This window comes from Acanthaster planci, linkage group LG09, assembly GCF_054643075.1.
Source record: "Acanthaster planci isolate LZ-2023a linkage group LG09, COTS_SCS, whole genome shotgun sequence".
Lineage (NCBI taxonomy): Eukaryota > Metazoa > Echinodermata > Asteroidea > Valvatida > Acanthasteridae > Acanthaster > Acanthaster planci.
The window spans coordinates 18,016,484-18,029,951 of record NC_141785.1 but is presented as its reverse complement, the minus strand read 5'-3'; the positions used below and the strand labels follow the sequence as shown (position 1 = coordinate 18,029,951).

Below are 13,468 nucleotides of genomic sequence, written 5' to 3'. Positions count from 1 at the left end.
AAGACACAGAGAAGACCACTCTCTGAGAATCAATCATTTCAATGAATGAAATATTTTATTTCGAAATGACGCACGAAATAATTTAAACTCTGATAAATTTATGAATAAAACGAATTTATCATTTGGAGACTGCTGATACAATTAAAGGCACATTCCTCACACATAAGAATCATTTCTTATTTAACTTAGTTTCTGTAATGAGGAGATAATGGACGGAGAATTCACTGGGCAAACTACAAAAGATGATGTAATTTATTTCATCTACAGAAAGCATTTTAGTACTTTATACTACATAAAAAATTTTGAAATAATTTTCTTGTTTTATACAGTTGAAATGTACACAAATCGTGACGTGAAAAATAAAGCTACATACAGAAGTACACTTTAGTTTTTTTAACTGGTGAATTTCCACACCCTCTCCCTGCCCTAAAGACGGCGGCAAGAACTATAGAAGGCACTGCATAGACTGCTCACAGGAGCCAGTGGAGGACAAAACCCATACGCATGCACAGATCCTGAAGTAGTTTTCAACTGAATGTGCACAAATTCTTTGCATTTTTTGTCTGAGAGATCACACCTGAGTGCTGCCACGAGCAACAGCAGTCCTATGTCCTTGAAGATTGCCTTATGACTCCTTGTCATTTTCACCCACTCTTGATTTACAAAAGCCAAGCTGCATCAAATATTTTTTGAATTTCCAAACCCGAGTAGCCTTTCGATATTTTCATTTTCATTTCCTTTTTCTTTTATTTACAAAATCTTTCAGCACAGACATAACATTGCTGTTGTCAAGTCCCTGCCAAGCCATCACTGGTCATCTAGTCTTAGGCTAAGTCATAAGCTGTTCAAATGAACTCTGACAAAAGCATTCCTTTGCCACTGTTCACTGCGCTATTCCAACTCAACGCATTGCGCTATGTTGACGCTAAAAGCAAAATGCAAAGCTGCAAAATTCACTGTAAATTCAAAGGTGGTGCGTTTGTGTACGTACTTTTACTGCGTGTCAAATTTGCTTGGAGATAAATTCGTTATCATACTCACACTTATGGGACACGGAATAGTGTGCAGCGTCTGTAGGGCCTTCCTGGTATACAGGACACAGATGTACTACGTTATTCTGTGTTTGACTCGTGCTCATGTGATAATTGATGGAATATTGTAGTGTAAAAAGACCATAATGACTTCATCTATAGCAGTAGGACTGGTGGATTTCCAGGTCTTGCTCCGATGTATACATCTTGTCGCAGGACGGACACACAAACGTGTTGAGCGGACTGTAATGCTCCTGGGACCTATGGGAGCCCTTGTTATATTCACTGTGAATCCAGCCTTGTCTGCTCTTGAGAGGGGGCCTGCTATTGGACGATGCCTTGCCTGTGTGCATTCCATAAATGGGTAGAAACTATGACTAATGTGGCTGTTATAAATGGTGATGGGGGGAGAGAACAAAGTTATCCTGTAAAGACTGACGGTGTCTGACTTTCTTGAAAACATCGATGGATGCTGCCACCTAGCCACTTCATCCCTTTCCCGTAGGTCGCGAGGCAATGTAACAGCTCACAACAACCCCATTAACGGATTTTACCGTAGTTTCTCTTCCTCATTTTATGACCACCCAATTTTAGACACTGCATTTTACTGAGATCATGGAACTGAGCTATTCATGATCCGATCTGTGAACCCAGTGCATTATGCTAAAGTCCTTTTAAAGGAGAGTTTGTTTCCTCACCATCAGTGGCTCTGCTTGTAGACTTCTCTCCAGCAGTGATTGCACCACTCTGCTTTAGTTTCACGTATGCACTCAGGCTTGTGTTCCCTCCTGCTGCGGCCAACTTGGCAACATTTACATTACTGCTGCTACTGGTTTGCTTCCCTCCTACAAGTCCATCAAAACCAAATATCATTATCAATTCTGGGACTATTCCTTGATATGTTGAACAAAATTAGTATCTGGAGAAAAGACTAGAGACTGTGCTATGAAGAAGATTTGCTCTCTGTGGAGCAAAGAATTAACATTTCATATCATTTTAGAGTAGATTTCTTGTCATATTAAAAAAAAAATCAGAGCACATCGACAAGAAACCTCCTGTATCCTAAAAAAGCAACTTGGGTCCTGCAGTATTCTATAGCCTAAGTATCAAATCACAAGAGAACCAACCTTGTTTTGTCCTGCTAGCATCTCGGCCTTCCTTCTGGGGTGGTTTGGCTACCAGGGTGGTTTTCTGGAGTCCGTGGCTGGGAAAGACCTCTCTGCGTGGGCTCTGTTTCCTGGAATGATAGCTGGTGCTTCCTGGCTTAGTGGCAGCTTGGCTCTCTGGCGAGAGAGTCTTAGTGGTTGCACGACTGTCTGGACTGAAGGCTGGACTCCTGTGAATATTCAGAATAAGATGGAAACCTGTTTCAAGAGAAAACTGTTTCTTTTGTAACTGTAAGGAAAATTTATTTATTGAAATATGTGTTCACTAAGAGAAATGAGGATGAATATAAGCAGATAAATTTAGAGGTTTTCATTTAACGGTTATAAATTAAATCCTTCATCTACGGGAAAGTGTTTAATACCGTGATGACCAAATAAGAAGATTTTCCACAGTTTGTACTAAGTTGGTCTGGGATGGGGGTGATTGGTGGGGGGGGAGGGGGCAAGGGGAGGGGGAGATGCTCTCACTTGTACGTGTATAGTTGCTCAGAGTGTTGTTGAAATTGTTGACTAACTGGAGTCTTGTTCCTGGAGTTGTCATGATGATCCTTTGCCAGCGTCGTCGATGATGACTGCCAAAGTGGAATGGCCGGGCCAGACACCTATTAGCAAATCAGTGATGCTCCATGTTATCTTTGGCCCACCTTACAAGGATGTGAGGCCCCCTTGGTATGATTTTGATGACAGCAACAGCTAGTAATCACTGAATCTTCTCGAAATTCCACAGCACACTTTCAATAACTTGGTAACTCATCAAATGAATTACTGGGGAAAAAATCTAAGCGATAGTGTATGGACTCTGTACATGACAAAATGATAGGAGCCTTTGTTACTGAGCAATAGCAAAAACTGTGTGTACACTATGGTTCTGAGCGTGCATAACTTTTCATCATGATGTGCACAAACCCAGAGGATTTTCGCACATCCTCTCTATTTTCACCAAAGGAGGGGGGCCAAATAGGCCAAGATGAGTGCAATATTCTTTCTGAAATTACTATATTTAAGGCGTTATATGTAAAGGCGTTGTCTTTTAAAAGAAAAATTATTCTCATGGGTCATGTTAGGATAAACAATAGAGAGTGACCCTTTCCAAGAGCACCTAACCTGGAAAATGATTCAGAACTTGCTTATTTCTTGTGCCTAGCACATTGATGAAAATCCAAATTGGACATTGTTGGGGAACAGCAGTTTGCATTCAAACAAGTGGTCAACAACGGCAAAGTCACCTCCAAACTGGTTGGGCAATGCCACGTGACAGGTTTGTAAGAAAGTTCCATTCCAAATATTGGGACCGAAATTGGGATGAGAACTCATCTCCGAGCATAATCGCAGCCGAGAATAATCCTTCTATTTACCTGCGCTCTCTGCTGTGGGCTGTCCTGTTCAGCTAGCATCTTAGTGATGCTTTTGCGTAGAAGGTTGTTCTGCTCCTCTAGTATTTGGATGCGGATGTTGTTGGACTGCACCTGTTGCTGCATGTCAGAGGGGTTGTCCCCTTCACCTAAAGGGGCAGTTTCAAAAGTTACTGAAACTTGGTCACGTTGTCGGTCAGTCTGCTTTTTTTTTTTTTGGCCTACAATGGGAGTGGACTAGTGAGTGGGAATCTGGTCTTGAGAGTGAAGGGTTTGGGGTTCCAATCCAGGTCAGTCTGCTTTCTGATGTTTTTCCTACAACAGGAGTGGACTAGTGAGTGGGAATCTGGTCTTGGGAGTGAAGGGTCTGGGGTTCCAATCCAGGTCAGTCTGCTTTCTGATGTTTTTCCTACAACAGGAGTGGACTAGTGAGTGGGAATCTGGTCTTGGGAGTGAAGGGTCTGGGGTTCCAATCCAGGTCAGTCTGCTTTCTGATGGCTTTCCTACAACAGGAGTGGACTAGTGAGAGGGAATCTGGTCTTGGGAGTGAAGGGTCTGGGGTTCCAATCCAGGTCAGTCTGCTTTCTGATGGTTTTCCTACAACCGGAGTGGACTAGTGAGGGGGAATCTGGTCTTGGGAGTGAAGGGTCTGGGGTTCCAATCCAGGTCAGTCCGCTTTCTGATGGTTTTCCTACAACCGGAGTGGACTAGTGAGGGGGAATCTGGTCTTGGGAGTGAAGGGTCTGGGGTTCCAATCCAGGTCAGTCCGCTTTCTGATGGTTTTCCTACAACCGGAATGGACTAGTGAGTGGGAATCTGGTCTTGTGAGTGAAGAGTCTGGGGTTCAAATCCAGCTTCCATATCAAATAACACTGGTCATGTGAACAGGGACACAAAAATGTATTACTTTTTGGACCCTAAATTTATAGAATGACCCATATGCACAAAATGGAAAAGGTACCTGAACGCCACACGAGCAGCAGTGATATAATTGTAATTATTTCCCTTCACCAAGGTAAACCCATCAGTTATCAAAAATACGTTCTCTCTGGAGGTCCTCAGTAAAATGACACTCTTAGTGTTGAGATTGCATGCAATGTCCACACCTGTCGGTACAGGACCCTGGGGTACTATCCCAGGGTTCATGTCAGGGTACTGCACCAACATCCTCTCCCTGCTTTGGGCGTCTTCAAGCTGCCTCTCTAGAGTCACAATCATCGTCTGCAGGTCTGAGATGGAGCTTTCTAGGAATCGCTTCTCCTCTTGGATCGAGGCAGCCAAAGCCTTGGGAAAAGAGAAAAAGAGCAAGAAAGGACATGTTTTTTCCTGCTGCATTTCAAGTTTGACTGTGAAGTAATGCAGATTTTCCCCAAGTCAAAATGCTCCTAGCTGTATATTTTGGCATTTAAGAATAGCAATAAAACTATAGAAGCTTAATTCTTAATACATTTGAAAAAAGTTTCAACCAATTAACAATTTACGAACAGACTTAGATCAGGTTTGACCTTAATGAATCAACATGTGGCACATTTTCTTCAAAGCAACCCTTTTTTGAAAAAAAAATTACAAGTCATGCAAAAATTTTAAAACTGGGATCAGTGCTCCTGGCTTATCTTAGCAGAGACTTGTATGTCAAGCCACCTCAAAATTTCAGAAAATGCAAATCTTAGGGCAAAAGAATCTCGCGTCTGAACACCTCAACCCTTTACTTCCCTCAGAAATTTTTCTAGGTTGGAAAATCCTGAACGTTTACAAAACAACAACAAATCACCATCCGATCTTCACCTTTTCTTTCTGCAGCTCTTCCTTCAGTTCTTCCACCTCCCTCTTGGTTTCCTTCAGCTGTTCCATCAGCTGTTCCTGCCCCTCCTCTGCTTCAGCTAGGGAGTCTCGGAGGTCAGTGCACTCTTCGTCCAGTTCATCCACTCGTCTTACCAGAGCATCATGCTTGTTCTGCATTGACTGAGATCGGAAAATCACAATGTACTGAGCACGTCACAACAATTTCAAACACTTGTGAAGAGTGCAACATTCGTGTAGACTACGTGTAGGGAGCAAAATGCAAGTATTTTGCCAAATAAAATAATTAGGACAGACAGAAGTTCACCTAGTTTTTGCAGACTAAAACAAAATGGAAGGAAAAGGGCCCAACAGAGAAATTTGTGTCACTCACTGCTGCCTAAGCTGACAAAATTCAGGCCAAATTTGGGCTCTGGGCTTTACCCAGTGGATAGGTTATAAACTACAAAATGACAATAATAATAATAATAGAGTGGCTCGTCGGGTTGTATACTTCCCAGGGAACTAAGATGGTATTTGGAATGATCCAATGGCCCAATAAGCAGGGGTGATAATAAGGGAAAGCGCTTTGATCTTAGTCAGAAGTACTACATAAAAACTGTTATCATCATTATTTATAAGCTCACACATCCACAAGTATTGGTGTTTAAGGTACAACACCACAAGGTGCCCGTTATTACCCCTGTTCACTGAGCCTATACACATTCCTGAAATCATATCAACTGCCCTTTTCTTGAATTTTTCAATCCCCTGCTCCATCCTTCACGACCCTTGCAGTACAGTTCTACTCTTCATCTGAGCGCTGCACAGTTCCATACAGTGAACCTTCACTTACCTGGCCGTGCTTGTCAATGCTTCTATTCCGAGCCTGCTCCTTGCCCAGCTGTTTGCTGGTACTCTGCAACTCTTCACTGGTTGTCTGCAGTTGCCTGCTCAGCTCTTGCACTTGGCTCTCTAGTCTCAGCACGGTTGCTCGATTGGAGGTGTTCCCCTCGGCTTCCTGTGTCAGTCTTTGATTTATTTCCTCTGCAAAAACAAAAATAATACGAGGCCATATCGGAATCTTGTCTAAGTCTTTTCCAAATTCCAGACATCTGATTTCAGACACAGTCTGAGAGAAAAGTAACGTCCCATCCTATGGCCAGGGCTAGGTCTAGGTCTCATGGCCGCATGTTGACGGCAGACATAGCCATAGCTCTCGAAGACCGTTTCAGACATGGCCTAAGAATCTCTTTGGGTATATGGCACAAAAAGGGCAAACGTTTATCCAAATTCACAGGGTAGGGTTTGAATTTTGCACTGGACCACAGGACTGGGTTCGCTGATTATGATGTCAGTCTGATGAAGTGGAGTGATCTGGTATTTTTAGCCAGTGGTAAAAGTTATTTGGCTGAATAACTCTAGAAAATCCCTAAAATTGAACATAAATGTAGTACAAAATCAACCTTGTTAGCAACACCCATGCATTCCAGCGTTGGTGTTACCCGTTCTTCTCGTGTGAGGGTGCAATCAAACAGAAATCATTCTTCGTTTATTCCATAAAATCCAAAACAAGGGCCGCTAATGCAAAGATGGTGTTTTCTCAGGAAGTAATGCAGTGGTCTTTAAAAGTGGTTTCTATCCAGTAAATTTCATTTCCTACTCAATCGCTAGTCCAGCGACTTTTTAAATGAAATTCAAACCCTGGAGGGCAAGCCGAACAGATTTTAACAATGAAGCGTCTTTCTGTTGTAAGATAGGAAAAACTTACGACTCTTTCAACACTGGCATTTTACAAACCTAAAACTTGTCGTGCTTCGCACTGTTTCTGCAGTTCCCTCTTGAGTGCTGACAATTCCTCTTCATCTCGTTTCTTGCCTTTCTTGATCTCCTCCAACCTCTGATGGACAATGACGATGGACTCCGCGTGCTGCCTCTCCACCTCCTTGAGCTTGGTCTGGTGCTGCTTCCGCTGTGCCTCCCGTGCCTCCTTCTCCTTCTTGAGCTCCAGGGACTTTTCACTGATGCCTTTCTTCAGCTCTGAGCATTCTGCTTCGGAGGCGGAGAGGTCCGATTTCAGTGGGTCGATTTGGTCCAGGAGATCTTGAAGGCACTGCTTGATCTGGTTGAGATCTTTACCCTGCTGGGTCGTCCACCGCGTCACGTCCGCAGCTGTCATGGTGACGTCGATTCCTTGGGTCCGGTGTTTGGCGATCGAAGACTGCAGCCCCTGGGAGCTGCAGACCTCTGTGATCAAGTCTGCCACTTGCTTCAAGCTCAGCTGGACACAGGCGCAAGCTTCGCATGGCACAAAAGCAGTCTCCAGTGTCTGAGAGGAAACCGTCCGTATGTCCTTGGCTATTGCACTGTGGGAATCTCCGGAGTTAAGAGGCACGGATGAATGATCCTTGCTGGAGTTGGGCGGCAACAAACCACCAAATCCAGGACTGAGCGACTTTGCAAGAGGGGAGTTTGAAGTCTTGGGGTTGGTGGGTTTCAAGGAATCACCAGTGCTGTTAAGATTTAATTCCTTGGAAGTTTCAAGACTTTGGAGTTGCAGTTCCTGGTTGATGACTTCCAATTTATTGACAGTTTTACTTTTGGCTTTGTTCTGAGGAAAATGACGGGAGAAATACGTTGTTATTTTCTTGTATACTACTCAGTCATTACACGTCTTTCCCATAGTCATAACAAAGAAAGGTGATTTGAGGAGATACGGTAGCTAATGAGAATACCAAATACAATGTACTTATGTTCACTACAATTTTCCTGAGATCAATTTAAACAGCCCAATAGAAGCTACCTTAACTCTTTTAGTACAAGGGCTAAACACATACAGGTCTCAGGACCAACAGCGTATTTATTTCTTCAAATGCATCCTCACCTTTAAGGACATGTGAAATATGTATGCCAGCTTGGTCACAACTCAAGATATGTTTTCTAATGGCAAGGGAGTTGTTTTCCCGTACCCAATGACTGTCTCTTTACCTCAGCTTGAAGCTGTTGGCACAGGTTATTCAGCTGGACCATCTTGTTCCAGAACTTTTTGATGACCAGGCCGATGGACATCTGAGAGCCCACGACCAGGCCGGAGGTCGGTGGGCGACCTTGGGAACCAGACAGTAGCATCTCGACGAATCGGGTGAAGCCTTGCAGAAGCAGCATCATTCTGCAGCAGGAGCATTTTAGGAACAAAATGTATCAACAGAATCTTACTTCCAGATCAGTTCTATGCAGGTAATTTCTCTGATGGTCAATGACAGTCAGCATACCACATAAGGCAAAAAGAGTCTCCGGTTTCTTGTCAGCGCATATAAAACAATGTCAAAAAGCTGCGAAACTTGCTTAATCGACTGGAACCCTGCTACTGCATAATTATAACGTGTTTTTGATGGGTTATGGTTGAGTAATATGTACAGTAAAGGAGTCCCTCTAGTTCTCTATGCATTTAGTTGGGCACTCTTTTACAGATGACATCAGTTCTGTTTTATACATTTACATCTGAGAACCAGACAAATGAGGTGGTCTTTTGTCCTGTGTGCATGTACAATTTCGAAAATGCCGGTGTTATGTGCACAAGCAATCGCGATAGAAATCGCATGTTTATACGTACATTATTTCCAGAAAAAAAAACAAGTAAGGGTAAAAAAAGAAAGCTGCATCGCCCTGCCACTTCTGAAGCCAGCTCCTGACAAGACACCTGAGACTTTTTTTGGGGGGGGGGGGCAGATAGGCTCCAAAATAGAGAGTAGGGTCGTTCTACAAATTTGGGGTGTCCAAAAGTGTGACATGTTTGTGTCCCTGCTTCACCTGACCTATGTACATTTGACATGGAAATACAGATACACAGAGATCACTGAAATTGGCTTTGAAATATTTCGCTTTTGTTTGGCAATTAATTTGCATCATGTAAGTTCTCTTTGAAATTAAAGAATGACTTCAAAACTTACATAATGATATGTCGGATGTGACAGAGACTCACAAAAATGAAACCCGCAATTTATAGAATGACCCAGAATTCTAAAATACTGTACTTTTCTGCAAAGTCTGTTGGCGATATATTAAGGGAGCTGGAAAATGATCATTTATTACGGTGACAACAATTCAAACCACTGAAAATCTGTAAACATTTCTTTACATTAGAAATGTCTGACAGTGAAGTTTTACTGAATCTTTGGCAATATCTGGGTAAGTTTTGGAAATATTTCTTGGGACAACTCCAAAGAGAGCTTGCAAGCAAGAAACATCACTATGTATCCATAGCAAAGTTTTCTAAGCAGAATTGATAACCAGTAAAAATGTTATATATGCAAATACATACTTCTTGTAAGCTGTTTAGACATTTCCACTAAATGCTGCTAAGCAGTAACTAACATTTATTTGTAGGACTAAGGATGGTACATCCTGGCCACTATTATTCGCATGGGACAAATGCGCTTGAAAGTTTTAAGTACAAATCTTTGTCATCATTTTTCTTCACTGCAAATGGTTTTAGAGGATTCAGAAGGTTGCCGGCAAAAATAGGACAGAATGTGTCATGTGACTTGGCTAACCTGTCAATCACAAGTTCGAACAGGATGATGTGAGCAACTTGGTTGTCCTCAGTGTCATCTGAGAAGCTGTGCTCCTCCAGCAACGCAGGAATGTCCAGGTCACTGGAAATCTGTCACAAATGTTGAAGAAAAAATTATAGCCAAAAAAAAACAGCCTTGAACATGAAAGAACAGTCACTGCTAAGTTCCAAATAAATAGGGCCTATTTTTCAATTTCACCTTGTCTGGGAATTTCCATGATGGATAACGAATGGGACCAGCTCTGGACGACACATCAAGGACAGCTGACTGAAGGTCTCGCACGTCACTCTGCAGGCTCTCTATGCAATACTCACTACCAAGCATGTGCGCCATCTTCAAATAAGACAACAAAACAAAAGTTTTGACACCTTGTTGGCGGTGTTGGTCACTTCGCCCATTTACCACTTTACCCACTGACCACTTTGCCCATGTCCTTTGTCAACACTGAAAAGAAAGGAAGACAAATTGATAGAACTACCCAACTCCCCCCGAATCCATCCAGAATGCCAGGAAAGATAAAAGGATCAAATATTAGCAATATCAGGATATGATGGATTTAGAAACGGTTGAGGTTGTCTTTGATGTAAACCGATGCAAAGCTAACAGCAGGTGCGGCACCTGTGCATGTAGCAAGAATAGCATGGAATACCCAAGCCACTCCTGAGACAACATAGTCGGAATCATCAGGTCTGGTATCCAGACTAATATTGAACATTCATTACGCTGCACCTGTTTTTGAGACGTGTAGAGTGTGTGACGTATCGGGCAAATGTAACGGCAACAGAATGCAGGTGTGGGTGGATCGTCTTGTGATGAGAGGCAAGGTTGGTATGAAAAAGCTCTGATTTTGGCCACAAGAGTGGGTTACACGCTCCTAAAACAATAGGTCACAACATATGTAGTCTGTTAGATTTTTGGGAGATTTGATCGAGAAAGAGCAGTTTGGGACATAACTTGGAGGGCTATATACATATTTGTGATCTAATTAAGATAAAAAAAAGGTCCAACTATGCCTTGAGATATAACAACAAGTTACTTTTGGTTCCACCACATGCCACTTAAAAGAGACTTGGCGACAGATCATTCGCTGCAGCAGCCCCTGCACTGTGGAACCAATTTCCCAATGATATAAGAGCTGAACAAGATTTTAATTGTTTTAAATCTTTAGTTAAAATGTTTTTATTTACGAGAGCATATTCGTGATATTTTAATTTTTAGTTTGAATTTTATTGATCTTATCTGTAATTTTTATATAATTAATTTTGTAAAGCGCATCTGATCTTATTTTTAAGTTAATTTGCGCTATATAATTTATTATTATTATTATTTATTAGGCCTATTATTGTAGGGATTTTTGCAAAATGCAGTTTGGTAAGGAACCATCAAACGTCAGAAATCTGTATGGCCTGCAGAGTAGTGCCTTCCAGTCCTGGAAGTAACACAGTAAGGCTTCTGCTTCTCCATACTGCGCAAACACCCTTGTTGGAGGGTGTTTGTGCAGGGGACATAGGGAGATGCAGAGATTTGTTAATTAATCATAGCCTAGGCCTAGGTGCTTATGAAATTTATCAGAGCGTGCATTGTTAGGCTACCACGTGAAATATTGTGCTGGCGAAGCGGCGCGTGGGTGAAGTGGCAAATGGACAAAAAGCTTGTGGGTGCGGCAAAGTGGTAAACCCGGCCCTGAATATGGGGCAAGTGACTGTAAAACCGTGTTGACAAGGCGGTTCATAACACGCAATACCAACCTGAAGATTTCTATTTCCGACACAAACCTAAAATCACAACCCAAACCACTGATGCACTATCATACTTTTCCTAAAAACATCGAAAATTGAGTGACATGATGCGCATACGTACCTTCGATAAAACTGGTCCATTCACATCACATTTCATAAGATTTTCTCTCCTTCGTCAAAGTAACCCGTACCCAAGTGACGCGCAAACGTCACTATGGCATCTGTAATATGCACACGGCTGCTGCTAGCCATAGGAGGGCGCTATGTAGCCCAGGTGGACTCCTGAGCTGCCTGACCGTAACCCCCCCCCCGACGGATCGATAGGCCAGGACGTTAGTCGTAATGAAATGAAGACAGCGTCCAACCTGGGCGATAGGCGCTGTGCTGTTTTTTTTCCTTGACAGCAAAAAGTCTTTTTCACAAGCACCCTCAATTACCTCTATTGTTCATGAAATCCAGGCCCTGTTAAAATTGTCCGATATTTGTTCATGTGGGATATATCACCCTTGGTCAGTCTGACGCCCGGGGGCACTGTCCCTGGACAGCGGGGGAATTATGTTGCGGGGGGGGGTAAAACTCCAATTTCTTCACGAGTGAAAAAAAGATTTAATAGTCTTTTTTTGGGGGGGGTTTCTTTTGAGACCGGGACACGCCTCTGATAAATTAACTCAGTAACGCGGTAACATGGATGGTTATTTAAGCTTCCTTAGTTTTGTTACTTCGAACCAGTTTGTAATCAGGTTGGCAATGTTCAGAAATTAGACATACCATGTAGCTGCCTATGCATGTAATTTTCAAAATTGTATCAGTCAGCGTGACTTGTAAATAAATATCAGGTTACACCCTCAACGACGGAAAGGAACAGACTTAGATTGAGTAATCCTTACTTTTTTTATTTTAGGACAACTCTACCTTTGCTTTGCGCCGTGTTTTTATTTTTTACACAGTTTAAGCCTACATCAGTCTGGGCCAAACCTATATTTTGGGCACAATTAAGTGAAGGCTCAAAGAGTATGGAATTCCATATCTGCCGTCGTGCGTCGCCCGTCGCCGTGTGTCGCCCGTCGTGCGTCGTCCGTGGTTTTTTTTGGTCACAATTGCGCAGTGGTATTTTAACTTTGACCCTTGATCGTTTCACATGTACATGTTCTTGTTCGATCGATCCACCATGCCCGACTCTCATTTTAGCAATAGAACTAGAAGATGTACATGTAGGCCTATTCGTTTTTGCAGTTGCACCAAACTCCAATTGAAAGAAGAAATAATATCCTGACATCGGCTAAGTAACGTGTATATGAAATTTTGGTTACATAAATAAATCAACAAGATAGACTTTTGTTACGACAGATTGTTTTTCCTCGATAACTTAATTACTCTAGACGTAACTTTACTCGTTAACAGCCAGACTTTAGGTCTATCGCCTATGTGATATTTCTGTCTGTCCCTGCACGATATCCCACAGAACAGAATGTAAATAATAGATTATTTACAATGTTTGATTCCCAATAGTTTTCATAAGAGACGAACTGATTCAACATTATTTTGAGGGCGGGTATACCTATGATGAAATCTGCTGTATACTCCAAATTAAACATGACTTTATTTGCAGGTTGGCTCACAGAAGTCTTTTAAACAGTAACGTTACTTGTTAGCCCCATAAATAATGCTGATGTGCTGGACAACCTGTTCTCATTGGTCTATCCACCATGACACACACACCCACAAAAACCAACACGTCATATTTTCTGAAACTTAAACCAAGTGGTAATTGCCCCTAAACAATACATTTAATAAACAGTTTGTTATCCACAGCACGTCTAGTATTTC

General features: G+C 42.3%; 1 protein-coding gene across 3 annotated transcripts; it reads right to left on the bottom strand.

Moving 5' to 3' along the window:
• Nucleotides 1-36: 36 nt before the first annotated feature.
• Nucleotides 37-11,882, bottom strand: ccdc157 (coiled-coil domain containing 157). 3 transcript variants are annotated; one of them, XM_022229941.2, is made up of 13 exons: nucleotides 11,763-11,882; nucleotides 10,101-10,235; nucleotides 9,882-9,991; nucleotides 8,317-8,497; nucleotides 7,129-7,939; nucleotides 6,185-6,375; nucleotides 5,335-5,511; nucleotides 4,656-4,833; nucleotides 3,553-3,698; nucleotides 2,666-2,799; nucleotides 2,159-2,367; nucleotides 1,730-1,876; nucleotides 37-1,374 (listed from the first exon to the last, which is right to left on the bottom strand). In XM_022229941.2, exons 1-13 carry the CDS (start codon nucleotides 11,796-11,798, stop codon nucleotides 1,184-1,186), a joined length of 2,646 nt encoding a protein of 881 aa, XP_022085633.2. In that variant the 5' UTR covers nucleotides 11,799-11,882; the 3' UTR covers nucleotides 37-1,183. The 3 variants fall into 3 exon arrangements, with proteins under 3 accessions (XP_022085633.2, XP_086997644.1, XP_022085634.2); XM_087141518.1 differs by having other exon boundaries at nucleotides 11,651-11,766; XM_022229942.2 differs by lacking the exon at nucleotides 10,101-10,235 and having other exon boundaries at nucleotides 11,763-11,873.
• Between the last annotated feature and the right edge of the window lie 1,586 nt (nucleotides 11,883-13,468).

Bases quoted from the DNA above. Each gene is read 5' to 3' on its own strand.
- ccdc157 (XM_022229941.2), bottom strand. From the start codon at position 11,798: ATGAAATGTGATGTGAATGGACCAGTTTTATCGAAG. The intron at 8,498-9,881 runs GTTAGCCAAGTC...CTCCTGCTGCAG, and splicing joins TTCGAACTTGTGATTGACAG to AATGATGCTGCTTCTGCAAG. The intron at 2,800-3,552 runs GTAAATAGAAGG...ATTTGCTAATAG, and splicing joins GCCCACAGCAGAGAGCGCAG to GTGTCTGGCCCGGCCATTCC.